This window comes from Mobula hypostoma, chromosome 7 (assembly GCF_963921235.1).
Source record: "Mobula hypostoma chromosome 7, sMobHyp1.1, whole genome shotgun sequence".
NCBI classification, from domain to species: domain Eukaryota; kingdom Metazoa; phylum Chordata; class Chondrichthyes; order Myliobatiformes; family Myliobatidae; genus Mobula; species Mobula hypostoma.
Genome location: NC_086103.1, coordinates 8,568,372 through 8,582,757, shown reverse-complemented (window position 1 = coordinate 8,582,757; position 14,386 = coordinate 8,568,372). Strand labels below are relative to the sequence as shown.

Sequence of the window (14,386 nt, the reverse complement as noted above, 5' to 3'; positions counted from 1 at the left end):
TCTGAAAAGGTCCCGTTTATTCCCACTCTTTGCTTCCTGTCTGCTAACCAATTCTCCACCCACACCAATACCTTACCCCCAATACCGTGTGCTTTAAGTTTGCACACTAATCTCCTGTGTGGGACCTTGTCAAAAGCCTTTTGAAAATCCAAATATACCACATCCACTGGTTCTCCCCTATCCACTCTACTAGTTACATCCTCAAAAAATTCTATGAGATTCGTCAGACATGATTTTCCTTTCACAAATCCATGCTGACTTTGTCCGATCATTTCACCGCTTTCCAAATGTGCTGTTATCACATCCTTGATAACTGACTCCAGCAGTTTCCCCACCACCGACGTTAGGCTAACCGGCCTATAATTCCCCGGTTTCTCTCTCCCTCCTTTTTTAAAAAGTGGGGTTACATTAGCCACCCTCCAATCCTCAGGAACTAGTCCAGAATCTAACGAGTTTTGAAAAATTATCACTAATGCATCCACTATTTCTTGGGCTACTTCCTTAAGCACTCTGGGATGCAGATTGGAGGAGAGCCAATAAAAGACCGTAGGTGGACTAGAATCCTTCCACTTTAATAAAATGGCTCTCGCCATCTCCCGAACATTTATGGATACTCACACATAGCTATCACTGAACAAATCCATTGCTTGTTTTTCTTTTCTAGCCTTACTTTCAACTGCACGATGAAAATTATACAAACACTTCTTACAAGTTTTCAATCCTGAACTTCAAACAGATTTGTGAGTGTGTTATTAAGTTTAAGAAACAAAATTTGAATATTTGAGCTCTATAAATTGTGAATAGCCTATCCAGCTTGCATAACATTTAAAGATGTGTGTGTGTGTGTGTGTGTGTGTGTGTGTGTGTGTGTGTGTGTGTGTGTGTGTGTGTATGTATATGTGTGTGTGTACACACAATGTACAGTGCCTATAAAAAGTATTTACACCTCCTTGGAAGTTTGTATTTTATTGTTTAACAACATTAAATCACAGTGGCTTTAATTTGCTGTTTTGACACTGATCAACAGAAAAAACTCTTTCATGTCAAAGTGAAAATAGATCTCTATAAAGTGATCTAAATTAATCACAAATATAAAACACAATAATTGATTGCATATGTATTCACCCCCTTCAACTATTTAGTAGATGCATCTTTGGCAGCAATTACAGCCTTGACTCTGTGTAGATAGGTCTCTATCAGCTTTGCACATCTGGACACTGCAATTTTTCCCATTCTTCTTCACAAAACTGCTCGAGCTCTGTCAGATTACATGGGAATCGTCAGTGAACAGCCCTTTTTCAAGTCAAGCCACAAAATCTCAATTGAATTCAGGTCTGGACTCTGACTTGGCCCCTCCTGGAAATTAGCTTTGTTTTTAAGCCATTCCTGTCTTTATGCTTGGGGTCATTGACTTGCTGGAAAACAAATTTTCTCCCCAAGTCGCAGTTCTCATGCAGACTGCATCACGTTTTCCTCTAGAATGTCTGTATTTTGCTGCATTCATTTTACTCTCTACCTTCGCAAACCTTCCATGGCCTGCGGCAGTGAAGCATCCCCACAGCATGATGCAGCTACCAGCATGCTTCACGGTAGGTATGGTGTGGTTTTGATAATGTGCAGTGACACATAGCATTTAATCTAATGGCCAAAAAGCTCAATTTTGGTTTCATCAGACCCAAACCTTCATACAAACTCTAGCTGAGGTTTCACGTAAGTTTTTTTTCCCCCAACAGTGGCTTTCTCTTTGCCACTCTCCCATAAAGCTGCGACTGGTGAAGCATCCTGGCAACAGTTGTTGTACGTGCAGTATCTCCCATCTCAGCCAAGGAGGCTTGTAGCTCCTCCAGAGTTGTCATAGGTCTCTTGGTGGGCTCCCTCACTAGTCCCCTTCTTGCATAGCTACTCAGTTTATGAGGGCGGCCTGCTCTAGACAGATTTACAGCTGTGCCATTGTTTTCCATTTCTTGATGATTGACTTAACTGTACTCCAAGGGTCATTCACTAACATAGAAATTTTCTTGCATCTATCTCCTGACTTCTTCAATAACTCTTTCGTAGAATTGCTTGTTATGTTCTTTTATCTTCATGGTGCATAGTTTTTGCCAGAATAGTGACTCACTAGGATATGTGGTGTACTTGGATTTTCACAAGGCCTTTGACAAGGTGCCACACATGAGGCTGCTTAGCAGGATAAGAGCCCATGGAATTACAGGGAAGTTACTAGCATGGGTGGAGCATTGGCTGATCAGCAGAAAACAGAGAGTGGGAATAAAGGGACCCGATTCTGGCTGGCTGCCGGTTACCAGTGGAGTTCCACAGGGAGCGCTGCTTTTTACGATGTATGTCAATGATTTGGACTATGGCATTAATGGATTTGTGGCTAAATTTGCCGATGATACAAAGGTAGGTGGAGGAGGGGGTACTGTTGAGGAAACAGAGAGCCTGCAGAGACTTAGATAGTTTAGGGGAATGGGCAAATTGTTAAATGAAATACAATATTGGAAAGTGCATGGTCATGCACTTTGGTGGAAGAAATAAATAGGCAGACCATTATTTAGATGGGGAGAGAATTCAAAATGTAGAGATGCAAAGGGATTTGGGAGTCCTTGTGCAGGATCCTAAAGGTCAACCTCCAGCTTGAGTTGGTGGTGCAGAAGGCAAATGTAATGTTGGCATTCATTTCTACAGGTATAGAATATAAGAGCAGGGATGTGATGTTGAAGCTCTATAAGGCACTCCTGAGACCACACTTGGGAATATTGTGTGCAGTTTTGGGCTCCTTATTTTAGAAAGGATATATTGACATTGGAGGGAGTTCAGAGAAGATTCACAAGAATGATTCCAGGAATGAAAGGATTACCGTATGAAGAACGCCTGGCAGGTGGGCTATATTCCCTGGAGTTCAGGAAAATGAGGGGGGATCTCATAGAAACATTCTGAATGTTAAAAGGCCTGAACAGATTAGATATGGCAAAGTTATTTCCCATGGTAGGGGAGTCCAGGACAAAAGAGCATGACTTGAGGATTGAAGTATGTCCATTTAGAGTAGAGATGTGGAGAAATTACTTTAGTTAGAGGATGGCAAATCTGTGGAATTTGCTTACATGAGCTACTGTGGAGGCCAAGTCATTGGGTGCATTTAAGGCAGAGATAGATAGGTTCTTGATTAACTAGGGCATCAAAGGATATGGAGAGAAGGCAGGGCAGTGGGGATGACTATAATGATTGAATCAGCCCATGATTGAATGGCAGAGCAGACTCGACAGGCCAAATGGCCTACTTCTGCTCCTATATCTTATGGTCTTAATTGCACCTTCCAGATACAGGTGTATTTTTACTACAGTCTATTGAAACACCTTGACTGCACATAGTGACCTCCATTTAACGAATGTGATTTCTGAAACCAATTTCCTGTATCAGTGATCATTTGCTGTGTCATATTGAAGGGGGTGAATACTTATGCAATCAACTGCTTTGTGTTTTATAATCTGTAATTAATTTAGATCACTTTGTAGAGATCTGTTTTCACTTTGACACAAAAGGTCTTCTTCTATTGATCAGTGTAAAACAAGCCAAATTAAATCCACTGTGATTTAATGTTGTAAAACAATAAAGCATGAAACCTTCGAAGGGGTGGTGAATACTTTTTACAGGCATGTAAATACTTGGAGTACATACTGCCTGGTACTGCACATGGAGCAAGGAACAATTCTTACAATACCATGTACAGACAATAAACTAAAAAGTGTTTTCGCCTGATAGTACAGATGTTAAGGGTGAAGGTAAACGAAAAGAACCAATATTGTTGGCCCCCAGTGAACTCTAGATGACACCTCATAGGTAAAAACTTAATTCATCCCAACACAATAACTGAAGCACACACTGGGATAAGCCATTCTTACTCCATATGAAATTCTGCAGCTGAATGGAGTCATCACACCAGTTTGATTACTCCATCAAACTATTGTGATTAAGAGCAGTGAAGAGGACCGTAGTAGTGATAGATGATTCCACAGTTAGAGGAATAGTGATGAGATTCTGAGGACACAACAGAGACACCCCGATGTTACGTCGCCTCCCAAGTGCCAGGGTCAGGGATGTCTCGGATTGGGTCCACGGTATTCTAAACGGGGGAGGCTGAGCAGCCAGAAGCCTTGGAACAAATTCGTGCCAGTGATGTGGGTCGGAAAGGTGAGGAGGTCCTGAAGAGACATCTTAGGGAGCTCAGTAGAAGACAGAAAAGCAGAACATCCAGGGTAGCAATCTCCGGATTGCTGCCTGTGCAATGCGCCAGTGGGGGTGAGAATAGGATAACTTGGCAGATGAATACGTAGCTGAGGAACAGGTACAGGGGGTAGAGGTTCAGATTTATGGATCACTGGGATCTCTTCTGGGGAAGGTATGATCTGTACAAAGGAATGGGTTACGCCTGAACCCGAGGGGAACCAACATCCTTGCAAGCACCTTTACTAGAGCTGTTCTGGAGGGTTTAAACTAATTTGGTAGGGGGAGATGGGAACCGGAGTGAAAGGGCTAGTTAGTTGGATGGGATAGTTAGTTTACAAACCGAGGCAGCATGTAGTGAGACTGCTGGCAAGGACAGGGTAATGACAGGGTAAAATTGCATCACCGGGATGAGCTACGATGTAAAAAGGGGACAAAATCGATAAGGATGATAAATAATTGAATGCACGCAATACACGGAATAAGGTGGATGAACTTGCAGCACAGTTACAGATTGGCATCATGTCGTGCCTGAAAGAAGATTACAGCTGGGAGCTTAACATCCAAGAATACACATTGTATCAAGAAGTCAGGCAGGTGGGCAGAAGTGGTGTGGCTCTGTTTGTAAAACTGAAATTAAATCATTAGAAAGAGGTGACATAGGCTTGGAAGGTGTAGAATCATTGTGGGTAGAGCTAAGTAACTGCAAAGGTAAAAAGACCTGATGTGAGCTATATACAGACCTCTGAACAGTAGCAAAGATGTGGTGTACAAATTAAAACAGGAGATAGAAAATGCATGTCAAAAGGGCAATGTTATGATAGTCATGTGGGGATTTCAATAGGCAGATAGACTGGGAAACTCAATTTGGTAGTGGATCCCAAAGAGGGGAATTTATAGAATACCTGCAAGGTAGTTTTTTAGAAAAAAAAACTGGCTGAGCCCGCAAGGGGAATGGATTCTGATTAGTGTGTTTTGCAATAAACCGGAATTGATCAGAGAGCTTAAGGTGAAAGAACCCTTTGGGGCCAGTGATCATAATATGATAGAATTAGCTCTACAAATTGAGGAGAGACTAAAGTCAGATGTATCAACATTACAATGGAGGAAAGGGAGTTACAGAGGCATGAGGGAGGAGCTGGCCAAAATTGATTAGAAGGGATGACGGCAGAGCAACAATAGCTGGAGTTTCTGGGAGCAAATCCGAAGGCACAGGATAGATACATCCCAAAGAAGTAGTAGTATTCTAATGGCAGGATGATGCAACTATGGCTGACAAGAGAAGTCAAAGCCACCATATAATGGGAAGTTAGAGGATTGGGAAGCTTTTAAAAAATCAACAGAATGGAACAAAAAAAGTCATAAAGATCATCAGACATAGGAGCAGAATTAGGCCATTTGGCCCATTAAGACTGCTCCACAATTTCATCATGGCTGATCCAAATTTCCTCTCAGCCCCAATCTCCTGCCTTCTTCCCATATCCCTTCATGCCCCAACCAATCAAGAAGGAAAGGATGGAAAATGAAGGCAAGCTAGCCAATAACATTAAAGAAGATACCGAAAGTTTCTTCAGATAAATAAACTGTAAAAGAGGTGAGGGTAGATAGCGAGCTGCTGAAAAATGATACTGAATGGGTAGTAATGGGGACAAGGAAATGGCAGATGAACTTAATCAGTATTTTGCATCAGACTTCACTATGAAAGATGCAAGTAGTATGCCGGAAGTTCAAGAGTGTCAGGAGGCAGAAGCAAGTGAAATTGCCATTACTAAGAAGAAGGTTCTTGGGAAATTGATAGGTCTGACGGTTGATAAATCACCTGGACCAGATGGTATACACCCCAGGGTTCTGAAAGAGGTGGCTGAAGAGATTATGGAGGCATGAGTAATGAGCTTTCAAGAATCAATAGGTTCTGACATGGTTCCAGAAGAATGGAAAATTACAAATGTCACTCCACTCTTTAGTAAGGGAGCAAAGAAAAAAGGAAATTATTGGCCAGTTAATTTGACATCAGTAGTTGGGAAGATGTTAGAGTTGATTGTTAAGGATGTGGTTCCGGGTTAATTGGAGGCAAATGACAAAGTAGGCCTAGTCAGCAGTTTCCTTAAGGGGAAATCTTGCCTGGTAAGTCTGTTGGAATTCTCTGAAGAAATAACAAGCAGGGTAGACTAAGGAGAATTGGTGGGTGTTGTGTACTTGGATTTTCAGAAAGCCTTTGACAAGGTGCCACACAAGACTGCTTAACTAGTTAAGAGCCCATGGTAATACAGGTAAATTAATAGCATTGATAAATCATTGGCTGATTGGCAGGAGGTAAAGAGTGGAAATAAAGGGAGCCAGTAACCAGTCGTGTTCCACAGAAGTGTTGGGTCTGCGTCTTTTCATGTCACATGTCAATGATTTGAATGACAGAACTGATGGATTTGTGGCTAAGTCTGAAGACGATATGAAGATAGGTGGATGGGTAGGTAATGTTGAGGAAGCAGGGAAGCTACAGAGGACTTAGATTAGGAGAATGGGAAAAGAAATGGCAGATGGAATACAGTGTCAGGAAGTGTTTGGTCATGTGCTTTAGTAGAAGAAATGAAAGCGTAGACTATTTTCTAAATGGAAAGAAAATTCAAAAATCTGAGGTGCAAAGGGACTTGGCAACCTCTTGCAGGATTCTTTAAAGGTTCTCTTGCAGGTTGAGTCAGTGGTGTGGAAGGAAATGCAATGTTAGCAGTCATTTTGAGAGGACTAGAACATAAAAGCAAGGATTTAGTTTTGAGACTTTATAAAGCACTGGTGAGGCCTCACGGAGTATTGTGAGCAATTTTGGGTCCTTATCTAAGAAAGGATGTGCTGACATTGGAAAGGATTCAGAGGTACTGTGGTAAACCATATATATGTTGTAACTGGGTTAACTGTCTGGACACGCTCCTCTGCTGGCTGCCCCTGTGGCTCCTCCCACAGATTCCTGTATAAAGGTGTTTCACCTTGCCCCTCACCCTCAGTCCAGGGGCAGACACTCACCATGGAGGTCGTATTGTACAGCGAATACCTGTGTATATACATCTATTGATGCTTCTGGACACACCTTCAGTGATGTTCCTGGAATCATCGGGTGTTTCGGGTCTTTCAACATTATACAACCTCCTCCAGGTGACCCAGCCGGGGCTGATCAGACCCCAGCTTGTGTCCAGATGGCTAGCTACTTATGACTCCATGGCTCCCCTCTTTTGAGCCACAGCCATCTCGAAGCCCTCTCTGCCACATCGGTGGTACTGCGGACGGTTCTCCTCTTCCTCTCTCCCTCGATGCCCAAAATGCTGAAGGGTCTAACTAAAGAATGGGCTACGAATACAGTAATTGTTGTCATGGCTTGCAGCTTCCTATCAAACCCTCCCTTCGCCGTTGCCTCCAGAATTTGGTTAACATCTTCATCAAACTGCTTCCACAGTGAAGTCATGTTAGCTGCAGGCCATTTGATCTGCCTCCTGTTAGACTTCATGTTAGAGGGATTAGTTTGCAACACTTAGAGGTTCCGGGCACTATGGGGTGACTCCGGGCCTGGCCCCTCCTTCATCTCACCAGGTTCGACACCTGCGCGTTGTGCTGCTCCTGCTCCCGCCAAACACTTCATCCTCGCTTGGTGGATCTTCAAGCCATGATCGTTCTTGCAGATTTTGCCACATGCACACTGCTTCCTCATCGTCGTTTGTTCATTGCCTGGGTCTGATGTCGTTGTGTACCCAACCTCAGTCCTTTGGAGTTATTGAAGGTGCTTCAGGTACACAAAAATTATTCTGGGATTGAAAGGCTAATCATATGAGGAGCGTTTCTGATGGTTCTGGGCCTGTTCTCACCGGAATCCAGAAGAATAAAGGGTGACCTCATTGAAACTTATTGATGTCAGAGGATATTTCCTATGGTGGGGGGAGCTTAAGACACCACAGAGCACAGCCTCAGAACAGAGTGGCATCCTTTGAGAATGGAGATGAGGAGGAATTTCTTTAGCCAGACAGTGGTGAATCGGTGAAATTTGTTGCCACAGACAGCTGTGGAGGATGTCATTGATTATATTTAAGGCAGAAGTTAATATATTATTTATTAGTTAGAGCATGAAGGGATACAGGGAGAAGACAGGAGATTGGTGCTTTAAGGGAAATGGATCAGTCATGATGAAATGGTGGAGTGGTCTCAATGGGCTGAACAGCCTAATTCTGCTCCTATAGTTTATGGTTTGCAAGATTGGAAAACCAAAATTTGTTTTTCTTATCAAGGGACCAACTGTACACCTCAGAATTAAGCCCTGCACTGGATCTGACACCATGCAACACCCGTCTGTTTCAGTAATTCATGTTGATGAAAAGCGGATCGTTTCCATTACCTGACTGGGTTATTACTGAGAGAAACCCGTAAAGACTCCAAACAACTGAGCAGCTGCTGGTCTCGTATTCCTGACTTCAAATCCTGAAGGTACATCACTGCTGATCTTGAACTTTCCCTCTTATTTTGACCCTAAAAAGTGTTGAGGGGTGGGGGGAAGACAGGTAAAGAGGGAGAAAAAAAATCAGATGAGGAAAACTAATATTCTGAATCATTCTTTGCCACTGTCTTTTATTTGATCCTCTGTAAAGACAGTCTGCAGTTCTGCTACCATTTTTGTAAACAACCCTGTCACTCATCACCTATGTCTAACCATTTGCAATGACTCTTAGTTAAGCAAGAATCCTTTGTTAAGCAATGCCTCAGTTTTAAGATTTTAAGATTAGCTTTATTTGTCACATGTACATCAAAAAATTGAAATATACAATGAAATGTGTCATTTTGTGTCAACAAGTACATCCGAGGGCACAGCCTGCACTGAATTATACTCCCCTGCTCAGGAGATCATAGATGGATATGTTACTTCCTTTAGTTAATCACTGGGAAGACTTCATTGTCAACAGACTTTGTCCTTAAAATTTTCCACAGCCTTGCCAATAGCTGTTAACACACACAGAATGTAGAGGAACTGAGATAAGGCAGCATCTATGCAGAGGAACTAGCATTCAATGTTTAAGGCCAAGACCCTTCTCAGCAAGAAACATTCACCAACATGATGACCACTATGCATCATAATAGACTGTTTTATTCTAATTGTGTTCTTTCTTGTAAAAATAATATATTTTTGCTTTTCTTGTGAATGCTGCCTGTATGATGCTATGTTCCCATTATGCTGGTGCAAAATTTTTAAATGCACCACCATACATGTGATTGTCTAACTGAACTTTGACTCATTGTAATCATTGATATCACTGTAAGAATCAATGTACAAACGGCTGTAATTAGACTTCCTCAGAACAGTTAAATGTTCTTTCATGCCAGGCACTTAAAAGTCCAGACAATACTGATGGGGCCATGAGAAGGCCTTGGCGGACAGGATTAAGGAAAACCCCAAGGCATTCTACAAGTATGTGAAGAGCAAGAGGATGAGAATAGGACCAATCAAGTGTGACAGTGGAAAAGTGTGTATGGAACCGGAGGAGATGGCAGAGGTACTTAATACTTTGCTTCAGTATTCACTATGGAAAAGGATCTTGGCGATTGTAGGGATGACTTGCAGCAGACTGAAAAGCTTAAGCAAGTGGATATTAAGGAAGAGGATGTGCTGGAGATGTTGGAAAGCATCAAGTTGGATAGGTAACCGGGACCAGATGGAACGTACCCCAGGCTACTGTGGGAAACGAGGGAGGAGATTGCTGAGCCTCTGGCAATGATCTTTGCAACATCAATGAGGACAGGAGAGGTTCCAAAGGATTGGAGGGTTGTGGATGTTGCTCCCTTATTCAAGAAAGGGAGTAGGGATAGACCAGGAAATTATAGACCAGTGAGTCTTACTTCAGTGGTTGGTAAGTTGATGGAGAAGATCCTAAGAGGCAGGATTTATGAGCATTTGGAGGCACAATATGATTAGGAATGGTCAGTATCACTTTGTCAAAGGCAGGTTGTGCCTTATGAGCCTGATGGAATTTTTTGAGGATGCGAGTAAACATATTGATGAAGGCAGAGCTGTAGATGTAGTGTATATGGATTTCAGCAAGGTATTTAATAAAGTACCCCATGCAAGGCTTATTGAGAAAGTAACGAGGCATGGGATCCAAGGAGACATTGCTTTGTGGATCCAGAACTGGCTTTCCCACAGAAGGCAAAGAGTGGTTGTAGACAGGTCATATTCTGCATGGAGGTCGGTGACCAGTGGTGTGCCTCAGCGATCTGTTCTGGGACCCCTACTCTTCGAGATTTTTATAAATGACCTGGATGAGGAAGTGGACGGATGGGTTAGTAAATTTGCTGCTGACACCAAGGTTGGGGGTGTTGTGGCTAGTGTAGAGGGCCGTCAGAGGTTACAGCGGGACATCGATAGGATGCAAAACTGGGCTGAGAACTGGCAGGTGGAGTTCAACCGTGAGGTAGGTCAAATATGATGGCAGAATATAGCATTAATGGCAAGACTCTTGGCAGTGTGGAGGATTAGAGGGATCTTGGGGTCTGAGTCTATAGGATACTCAAAGCTGCTACGCGGGTTGACTGTGGTTAAGAAGGCATACGGTGCATTGGCCTTCATCAACCATGGGATTGAGTTTAAGAGCCGAGAGGTAATGTTGCAGCTGTATAGGGTTCTGGTCAGACCCCACTTGGAGTACTGTGCTCAGTTCTGGTCGCCTCACTACAGGAAGGACGTGGAAACCATAGAAAGGGTGCAAAGGAGATTTGCAAGGATGTTGCCTGGATTCGGGAGCATGCCTTATGAGAATAGGTTGAGTAAACTCGGCCTTGGAGCGACAGAGGATGAGAGGTGACCTGATAGAGATGTACAAGATAATGAGAGGCATTGATCTTTGGATAGTCAGAGGCTTTTTCCCAGGGCTGAAATGGCTAGCATGAGAGGGCATACTTGCAAGGTGCTTGGACAGATGAGAAGTCAGGGGTAAGTTTTTCTTAAAAACAGAGTGGTGAGTGCGTGGAATGGGCTGCCAGCAGTGGTGGTGGAGGCGGAAACAATAGGGTCTTTTAAGGGACTCCTGGATGGATACAAGGAGCTTAGAAAAATAGAGGGCTATGGGTAGAGCCTAGGTAGTTCTAAGGTAGGGACATGTTCGGCACATGTTTCATGTATGTTTGCTCTTACCCCATCCTCCCGCTATGCTACCAGGGATAGGGTTCATCTTGTCCTCACCTACCACCCCACCAGTCTCCACGTCCAGCACATAATCCTCTGAAACTTCCACCACCAAACACATCTTCCCCCCCCCCTCCACTTTCTGCTTTCGGCAGGGATCGCTCCCCTACACGACTCTCCATTCGTCCCTCCCCACTGATCTTCCTCCTGGCACTTATCCTTGCAAGGGGAACAAGTGCTACACCTGCCCCTACACCTCCTCCCTCACTACCATTCAGGGCCCTAAATAGTCCTTCCAGGTGAGGCAACACTTCACGTGTGAGTCTGTTCAGTTTATATACTCTGTTCGGTGCTCCCGGTGTGGCCTCTTGTATATCGGTGAGACCTAATGTAGATTGGGAGACTGCTTTGCTGAGCATCTATGCTCCGTACGCCAGAACAAGCAGGATCTCCCAGTGGTCACCCATTTTAATTCCACTTCCCATTTCGATATGTCCATCCATGGCCTCCTTCACTGTCCGGATAAGGGCACACTTAGGTTGGAGGAGCAACACCTTATGTTCCGTTTGGGTAACCTCCAACCTGATGGCATGAACATCGAAGTCTCAAACTTCCAGTAACCTTCCCTCCCCACTTCACCATTTCCCATCTCATTGTCCCTCTCTCATGTCATCTTCTTGCCCGCCCATCGCCTCCCTCTGGTGTTCCTCCGCCTCCTTTTTTATTTTCTTCTATGGCCTTCTGTCTCTATGACCAATCAACCTCCTAGCTCTTTGCTTCATCCTTCCAAGTTTCGCCTATCACCTGGCATTTCTCTCTCCCCATCTCTCCATCTTTCAAATCTACACCTCAGTTTTTTTTCTCCCGTCCTGCCGAAGAGTTTCGACCCAAAATGTCGACTGTACTTTTTTTCCATAGATGCTGCCTGGCCTGCTGAGTTCCTCCAGCTTTTTGTGTGTGTTACAGCTAGTAAGTTTTTTTGGATAAGTCTCTATTAGCTTTGCAGATGATGGAGCAATACTTGTCCATTCCTCCTTGCAAAATTGCTCAAGCTATGCCGGGTTAATTGAGGAGTGGTACTGGACAACAATCTGGAGTTCTTGAAGAGATGTTCGATCAGGTTAAGGTTAGGATTCTCACTGGGCCACTCAAGGACATCAATTTTCTTCAATTGAATCCACTCCATGATTGCTCTGGCAGTGTGCTTTGGGTCAAAGTCCTTCTGAAAGACGAACTTCTTTCCCAGTTTAAGTTTCCTGGCACAGGCTTGCACGCTTTTATCCCGGATCTCTCTGTATTTAGCAACATTCACCTTCACATTAATCCTGACCAAATGTCCAGCCCCTGCTGCTGAAAAGCATTCCCATAGCCTGATGCTACCTCCACCATTCGTTACAGTAGGGATGGTGTTACCTCGCTGATGCGCAGTATTAAGTTTATGCCACACGTATCGCTTAGTGTTAAGGCCAAAAAGTTCCACTTTAGTCTCATCCGACCACAAGATCTTCTTCCACATCCTTACAGTTTCTCTGAAGTGACACTTTGCAAAGTCTTCACTGGCAAGGATATATTTTTTTTAGCAGCACTTTTGCCATAAATCTAATACCGTGCATCAGCCAGGTAACACCATCCTTACTGTAATGAATGGTGGAGGTAGCATCATGCTATGGGAATGCTTTTCAGCAGCAGGGACTGGACATTGGTCAGGATTGATGGGAAGATGAACACTGCTAAATACAGAGAGATCCTGCTAGCCTCTGCCAAAAAGCTTAAACTTGTACTTGCGACTGTGACAAAACTGCATTTTGATTTTATTATTACCATCATTATAAGTATAATCAGTGTAAGTACACCTTCAACAGAACAATTAAACACTACTGAGGGATAGGTACAAAGAAGTCCAAGTAATCAACGAGTCCAAGTTAGGCTCACGCCAAATTGGGTTCGCTAAGTATGAAACAGCTCTTTTGAAAAGCAATCAACCTTGTGTACTTCACTGGATGACAAGAGAGGCCACAGATGATGGAAATCTGGAATGATACACACAAAATGTTGGAGGAACTCAGCAGGTCAAGCAGCATCCAGGGGAAATGAACAGTCAATGTTTAGGGTCGAGACCTTTCATCAGGACCCTTCATCATTGGTCCAAAACGTCAACTATTCATTTTCATAGAAATATAGAAAACCTACAGCACAAACAAAGCTGTGCTGAACATGTCCTTACCTTATAAATTACCTAGGGTTACCCATTTTCATCCTTAGATGCCTCTTGACCCGAGTTTCTCCAGGATTTTGCATATTATTCCTACACTTCACTGCTTCTTCTCTCTTGGAAAGCTATTATGAATGTAACTAAATGTATTTTACCATGTAAATAACAGATCCCAAAGGGCATCTTAACTAAGTTCAAAAAAAATACACGAAATCTTTAATGCAGCATCAGCAGTAAATATAATTAATGCTTACAGCTTTGGAAGTGTGAAGATACTGTGAAACCATTTCTCTCTTTATCATTATGTGTTTGTTCCTCAATGGCTGCTGCTTTTCTTCATTCAAATTCATGTCAATCTATTAAAATAGAAGTAAAAAGACATCACAAATTTTACTTTGTAAATGGACATTTGAAAATGGACATTAACAGATAAAGGATTTTGCTTTCTCCAAAGTAGTTACGTTCAACTTCATTGTCATGTATGTACTACTAAACGAAACATTCCTCCTGACCAACTCTCACAAAATACATAAAGTAATACTCCCACAAATAAATTAACAAACAATAAGGTGCACTTACGACACAAGTCACAAAGTAAGCAGCATATGCTAATAGTGCTTCTTCATTCGTGATGAGACGTGGGTGATGTCAGGGAGTTCAGTCGTCTCACGGCCTGGGGGAAGAAGCCGTTTCCCATCCCAGCAGTTTTTGTCCTAATGCTACAATACCTCCTCCCTGATGGTAGAGGGTCAAAGAGATTGCTGGACAACTGGGAGGGATTATTTACAATTCTAAGGACCCTG

At 43.1% G+C, this 14,386-nt stretch overlaps 1 protein-coding gene across 2 annotated transcripts in view; it reads right to left on the bottom strand.

The window, feature by feature from the left end:
• The window catches only part of LOC134349119 (protein diaphanous homolog 1-like), a 247,017-nt gene that overhangs the window by 108,391 nt on the left and 124,240 nt on the right, over nt 1-14,386 (bottom strand). For both annotated transcript variants that reach the window (XM_063053005.1, XM_063053006.1), the window contains 2 exons: nt 13,838-13,939; nt 8,597-8,727 (listed from right to left, as the gene is read on the bottom strand). In XM_063053005.1, the coding sequence (XP_062909075.1) occupies nt 8,597-8,727; nt 13,838-13,939 (233 nt within the window). The remainder of the gene's footprint in view (nt 1-8,596; nt 8,728-13,837; nt 13,940-14,386) is intronic.